We start from the raw sequence: 7079 nt of genomic DNA on the forward strand, positions 1-7079 counted from the left end.
GGAGCCTTTGCTCCGTGCTGTGGAGGAGCAGGGGCTGCTCGTGTGCAGGAGGTGAAGGCACCTGAGCAGCTTGCTCTTCTGAGCTCTGCTCCTCGTTTGCCCAGCTCCCTGGGGTGTGAGTCTGATGTGGTACAGTGGCACATCGAGTTTGGGCTGCTGGGGCTCACAGGAGCAGGGGGGGAGCCGAGTGTTCGTGGTTTGTTTTCAGAAGAGGTTGCAGGACCAGGAGTTAGAAATGGTTCCTGTCTTTAGCGTAAACCAGGGGAGTGTGGCTTTGTAAGGTGTGCCCGCAGACCTGCTGGAGAACGAGCAGGGCTTGTGCTCTGAGGAGCCCATGGGTGTTGGGGATACTCGCAGACTTTGGCAGGCTCTTGCTGCTGTGGATGTTGTCTGGTCACAGATGTTTGTTTTCAGTTGTAAAATCCTGTAGGTTGGGGGGGGTGTCTCGCTTCCCCCTCCTCCCCCCCCCATAACAGTCTGTAGCAGAGAGTTTGATGGTTGTGCGTATGATGTTTTACCTCCTGTAAGCTAGCTGCCCCTCGGTTCAAAGTACTTGATGTTGTTTTACAACAATAGGGTAGGATAATGGAGTGCCTTTTCAGCATGCTATTAATTTTTGTGGTCTTCCTGATGCTCACAAGTCACTTAGTTGCTTTTGGCTTTATAATTCTAAGTGGATGTCTGAGTTTGTCTTCCCTCTTCTGCAAGCTTATAAAGGTAAAGACAGAGTTGTTCTTCTCTGGACTGTATCTATTTCCATTTACTCAGAGGAAAGAGACCAGTCAGAGCCAAGTGTGTCAACTGGCAGCAACAGAGAGGAGCCAAGACCCTCTGTATTGTTTGGGGAGAGAAGTGGAATAAGGCAGCTGCATGTGTTAAAGGTTTGGGAGCAGAGGCTTTTGATAAGATGGTTGGTCAGAAGTGGAGGGGTTGATGGTCAGTGAACAATTGCTTTTCTTTTCAGGGCATCTGACTGGAAACTGGACCATCCAGACTGGACAGGGCGGCTTCGTGTCACCTCCAAAGGCAAAACTGCATATATAAAACTGGAGGATAAGGTTTCAGGTAAGGGAAGGGCTGTGACTTGGCAAGACTGCAACCGTGATTGCTGCTTATGAGCCTGTGCTTCTAAGCCTGCTCGGAGCTGTGCATGGCAGCCCTGGCCATGGTTTGCCACAGGGTTGCTCTTCTTAACACCTAGTTCTTTGTGTGCAGGAGAACTCTTCGCCCAGGCTCCTATAGATCAATACCCTGGCATTGCAGTAGAGACTGTGACAGATTCCAGCCGCTATTTCGTCATTCGAATTCAGGATGGGACTGGTGAGTTGGGGGATTATGTATGTGCCAAGCGTTAGGGGTGGAGGTGACTCTAGCCTAATGGAGCTGTGTGTCTGCCACATGGATTAAAATGGTGTTGGGAGTGCTGAAAAGGCTGGGTAGTGTGCCTGGAGGGGTAGGAAGGTAAGGTCAACAGAGAAGGGTTCTCAAATTGCACAGATTCCAGGGGCTGGGAAGGAACATTCAGTTTCTGAGACTGCCACATAGGAAGAAGGGTGCATCCTGAAGTCTAGGAACAATGAACTGCTGTGAGCTGCTGGTGTCCAGCTGCAGGTGTGTCAGAGGGAGGTAGCACAGGGTGGTTTAGGAGAAGCAGAAGGATTTTGGAGTGGATGAACACACGAGCCGAGTTGCAGGAAGGGCACCTCCAATGACTCCTCCTGTCTCCTTGCTAGGACGAAGTGCTTTTATAGGCATTGGCTTCACGGATCGTGGTGATGCCTTTGACTTCAACGTCTCTTTGCAAGATCACTTCAAGTGAGTTGTGGTTTTCCGGAATGCTGTTTTCCCTCTGGCCTGTAGAACATGGCGGGTGGTGGTGCATGTTCATTTAGCGCAGGCTAACTTGTGATGGTTGTGAAGTCCTGCTCTGGCTCCATCATGCAGGCTGAGTCCTGCAAGGTCAGATCTGCAAGTCCTAAGCTTAGGTCCTGTGATGCTACAGGTGCAGTGTTAAACAGTCTCTTGGGTTTTGAGGTGGTCCCATCTTTTTGCTGAACTACACCGGGAGTAGGGAGGTAGCTGGTTTGACAGCACAAGGTAGATTTTTGGCAGAATGGAGAGAGGAACCATGCATTTTTCTGAAACCCTGTTCTGCTTTGCCACAGGGTCTTATGTCTTCCTCTCATCTTTTTAGGTGGGTGAAGCAGGAATCTGAGATCTCCAAGGAATCCCAGGAAGCTGACACACGTCCCAAATTAGACTTAGGGTTTAAGGAAGGGCAGACCATCAAACTGAACATTGGGGTAAGCAGCCCAGTTTACCCTGTTCTTTCTTTGGATATGCTAGTGGAGACTTTTCCTCACTTGTCCTTTCTTTTTATACAGAACATGACGACAAAGAAAGGAGGAGCAGCCAAGCCCCGTGTGTCTGGATCAGGTGGCCTAAGCCTGCTGCCACCCCCACCAGGAGGCAAAATTGCAGTCCCTCCTATACCTCCACCTTCTTCTACAGCCATTGCTAACCACGTCACACCTCCACCTGTGCTGAAATCCAGTAACATGAGCAGTGCAGGTAAATACTAGCATAGAGCAAACGGTCTGTCAGACAGTAGTAGGTGCATAGAGAGGACTTCCAGTATCTGAAGGGGGCCTACAAGAATGCTGGAGAGGGACTCTTCATCAGGGACTCTTAATGACAAGACAAGGATTGAAGAGTTCTTGAAAATGACGTATCCCTTCAGCATGAGCTGGAGGCTCTGTGCACATTCAGCAAAAGGAGCTGCTGTTATAACAAAAACCTTAAAAAGCCTAACTTCCTTTTTCTGGAGAGAGGGCTGGAGTCCCTTCTGTGCCCCTGCATCCAGCAGTTTGTGTGTATCAGTTTAAGCAGTTGTGACAGTTTAAATGCCTGTGGGGTTTTCTTCCTCATTAGTTTGATTTGGTTTTTGTTTTTTTTTTTTAATTTGCTTTAGACGTTCTACTAGACTTAGATGCTCCTGCATCTGCATCCAAGGCACCAGCTTCAGCAACCACAGACCTCTGGGGAGACTTCAGCACTGCATCCAGGTAAACTCTGGTGAAGGGAACTGCAGACAAGAAGAGTAGTGTCCTGATGGGCACTGGAAGAGCTGTAAGATAAGAAGTCTTATTAGATCTGCTCCTTTGATTCTCCTTTCTTTATTTCAGTGCTGTTCCAAATCAGGCTCCTCAACAGTCCAACTGGGTCCAGTTCTGAATGGTTAAAATGGAATGGGACAAACTGATGACCAAGAGGCTCTAGAGGCACCACATGGGATCAGAAGGGTCACAAACCAATCTAGTCTTCAATCAAAAACAAGTTGGGGGACAATCCTTCCTTCTTAAACCAGATCTTCACTTCTAGTCGAACCTTAGTACTTCTGATCCTACAGTGAAACCACCGAAGTTAAAGAGAGCATACTCACTCCTCACAAGATGGGCAAGGAGGAGAGAGGTAGCCTCATCTCTTCCACCCACTTGGCTGTTACATGGTACACCCTAGCTCTTTTTGCCTATCTTTTCATACAGGGAAAGCAAGAATCCTGAAGAAGGTGGGTACAGGAGGAGGCTGGGTGGGTGCCTCTGGGTTCCTTGTCCTTTAAATTTTCTCTGGTTAGACTGTTGCTTTTTGTGGCTGCTTTCAGTAGTGACGCAAGCCTGCAGCTTTGCCTGCAGTGCTGAGGACAGCCACATTTGGCTGCAACTTCTAAATGGAAGCCGTAAGGAGACAGGTCTTGTCTCAACACAAAACCCTTTTTGATTAATTGTATCTGTGGTGAGGAGTGAATTACTCCATGCACGCACTACTCCTCTTTAGTGCAATTCTTGATAGTGCTGGATGTTCCTGTGCTCTTGTGGGAGGAGTCATGCAAGTCCTTGAGTAGACCTGCTGCCATTGTGCTGTAGCTCCGGGTGGCCACCCCATCTTGAGGCTCCTTGTTTGACTTGCAGGTTCACTGGAGGGAATTCTCTGATTTTCACTCACTCATTCTCCTGCCCGTGCAAAGGCCTCATTGTCATTGAGCTGGTTTAGACCACCAGGAAATCCCACCACTGAGCATTTCATGTTCCTGCATCGCTATCCTGAGCCCTGGCCTTGTGTTGTGACTTGGCACTGTGTTACAAGTATTGCATAACCATGCCACAGTAAGAACTATGGTGGGACAGTAGGTTATTCTTATCTTTTTCAGCTCATGCTTAGAGTAGGCCCAGTCTTGAGAACTGTGGCAGCAAAATTTTCCTACCTGTGTTCTTTCATGTGGCTTTTTTGAGGCTACTTTCTAGTGATGTGAGCTGGTTATTGTAACTTGGATCTTTATTTTTTTTTTTGTTTGGTTGCTTTATTAAATTTTTAATATGCCCCAAACCCCCTCTGTTTCCTGTGTGGTTTAGGGGGTTAGAAAGAGTTAAAAGGCCCTTACTATCTGCTGTTCTCTTTGGGAGAGTTTCTTAAGGCCCTTTGGTCTGGACGCTGTTCCATCCTCAGCAGCTATGGCTGTGATCTGCAGCGTAAGTCTGCTGATTCTTCTGGGCAAAGCCCACAGGCAGGCTGGAGACATCACAGTGCCAGCTACCCTCCGTGCTAGCTGATAAGCCAAAACACTGGCTGGGAAGGCTATCACAGTGACTCTTCTGCAACTGCACCCAGATACCAGGACACTAGGGTTTTGGTAGTTCAAATAGAAGGCTTCTTCCTGCTTTGAACACTCAACCAGCAGCAGCACTTTTGTAACTGGGACACACTCTGCATGCATACCTGTGCAAGTAAATTTTTCCCTTTGGGCAAAGTTTTCCTGGTGAGGCTTCTAAAAGAGAGAGAGTAGTTAGCTGTAGACACCATGTACTTGCAAAGGTCCCTTGTCCTTTTTGTCTTTGTTCTGTGCTGAGGGCATTTTCATGAGATGAAGTTTCACTTAGACCATCCCTCTGGGAAGCAAAATTCTTGGAAATAACTCTAAAGCTGCTGTAGTTCCACTTATGGAAGTGGGGACCAGACTGGTCTTGGATGTATTTTAAGTAGTCATTTGATCCTGATCTCCTGTCTCGCTGTTCCCCCTGCTGTCCCTCCTCGCCTTCATAGTCACTCCTGCAATCTCATTGTACTTCCTGCCTCTCCTGAATCTGTGGGTGGCTGTAATCTGCTGGCAAAGTCATTGACTCTGCTGGTTGTTGGTTTTTTGTTTTCTTTTTTTTTTTTTTTTTGGGGGGGGGGTGGTGTTTGTGTTTTTTTGTTTGGTTGTTTGTTTTGTTTTTGTTTGGGGGGGAGGCGGGTTTGGTTGGTTGGTTTTGTTTTTTTCTTTTCTCAAATCATTGTGAGGTCCTGTCATTTCAACTATGTATCAGTTCCCCAAACTAAGGAAGTTCATAGCACCAATTAACAGCTAAGTAGGAGCCTCTTCTGTATTGTCTTAGTATTCTGGAGATAATATATTATGTATTTGAAAAGCTGAAGAAGCAAAAATTAAAGATATATGTATATAAAGCATAAGATGTACTGGTGCAAATGGTAATTAAACAAGTAATATCGGGGAAAAGAATGTCTTGAGTCTTCCAAGTTGTTGAATTGTTGTTGCTTTGGAAGCCCTGCAGATTGGAGGTCTTTATATCTCCAGCAAGATCCTAGTAGCTTACTTGCCCTTCTACAAGTGTGCTATCGCCTGCAGGCTGGACAGGAGCGACTTTAGGAGTGGACGGGTTCAGGCTGTCTTTGAGTGAAGAAGTAGGTGCATGGAAGGAGGACACAAAAGTAACCTATGGCTGTTCCAAATAAGGTAAAAAAACCAACAAACCCAAACAAAACAATATGGAAACAGCCCTGACTGTAGGGGGTGGTGTGATGCTGGATAAGAATGTGGATAAAGCTAGCAAGTGAGAAAACTTAGCTGCCCTGCCATTCAGCATTTTGGACATTAGAGGCTTCTACACCCTGCAGATGTTTTAAGAATTGATTCTTTCCACACTTGTAAATGGGAAGCAGTCTCTGCTGGCTACAGAGGTGAGCAAGGTGAGCTGAGTGGGCCCTTTATGGGGGAGCAGCAAGGGCAGGCTCCTCTGAAAGGGCGAGCAAGCTGGGAAGCTGAGTCACAGCAAGGCAAGCAGGGGCAGTGGCCTTGCTGACACAGGAGCAGTGCCAAAGATAGAGCAGGTCAGGATGAGGATTTAGATCAGCAGAGTACATGGCCAGGCATGGGCATGGCTGCACTAGCTCAGGCAGGGATTAATGATGAGAGTCTTAACTGAGATAAGCTTGCCAGCAAACCTTCCTGAGACTTCTCAAAGCCAGACGCCTGTATTATCCCATGTTTCCATGTCTTCCCTCACAGTGAGGCCTGCGAGAATGCAACAGCTTGATGTGTCTTGTGTAAATCCTCTCCCCCTTCTTGATGACCATCAGGAACAGCTTTTCCATCCCCAGTGGGAGAAGTTGGCTGTGATGGTAAGGTACTGGTGAAATCACTTAGCTCATGACTGGACTGCCTGAATCCTCTCATCTCTTCCTGCACTTTCTGTTGCTAGTGGTTTCTTCTAATGTAGCAAAAGCCAGAATGCAGGCTGCTTGATAAGTACAGGCTCCGATGTTGCAGACAATAGCATTCTCTAGGTAAAGGATTAAGGCCAGGCCTTTAATGTGGATCAGCAGATCAAACTGAGCAATATCTTCGAACATTTATTTTGTTCCACATAATAGATCAGCTGGTTTCCTTAGGCATCTACGAAGGGCTGCCCTTGGTCTGACAGGAACAATGGTTAAAGGGGAGAAAAGTTCATGCCAAGTTGGGAGACTTACTAGCATGTAGAAAGGGTAAAGAAACAAGCGTCAAAGAGATGATCCCATTTTGTCTCGTTATTGGTTGTCTTCTCTTCTTCAAGAGCTGTCGCTAAGGTGAGATGTGAGCATTTCCTCCCCACTCGCCATTAATTCTGTTCTGTGTTCTGCAACTTAAAATTCTGGTCCCACAGCTGTGCAGTAACTACTACAGCCACACAATCTGGAGTGCAGGCACAAACTTGCTGGCTTTAACAAAGCTTTGGTGCTGTGTGTGGGTTCCTGAAGAAGTTGAG

General features: G+C 47.1%; 1 protein-coding gene across 1 annotated transcript; it reads left to right on the plus strand.

Annotated features, from left to right (window-relative positions):
• Positions 1 to 964: 964 nt before the first annotated feature.
• Positions 965 to 3234, plus strand: NECAP1 (NECAP endocytosis associated 1; the record flags this gene model as incomplete). The annotated part of the gene is made up of 7 exons (XM_010022639.1): positions 965 to 1065; positions 1216 to 1320; positions 1734 to 1815; positions 2195 to 2303; positions 2385 to 2571; positions 2972 to 3065; positions 3186 to 3234. Coding segments are annotated over 7 exons (727 nt in total), but the record flags the coding sequence as incomplete, so codon positions are not given.
• Between the last annotated feature and the right edge of the window lie 3845 nt (positions 3235 to 7079).

The sequence above is a fragment of the Nestor notabilis genome, unplaced genomic scaffold, assembly GCF_000696875.1.
Source record: "Nestor notabilis isolate BGI_N333 unplaced genomic scaffold, ASM69687v1 scaffold4659, whole genome shotgun sequence".
NCBI classification, from domain to species: domain Eukaryota; kingdom Metazoa; phylum Chordata; class Aves; order Psittaciformes; family Psittacidae; genus Nestor; species Nestor notabilis.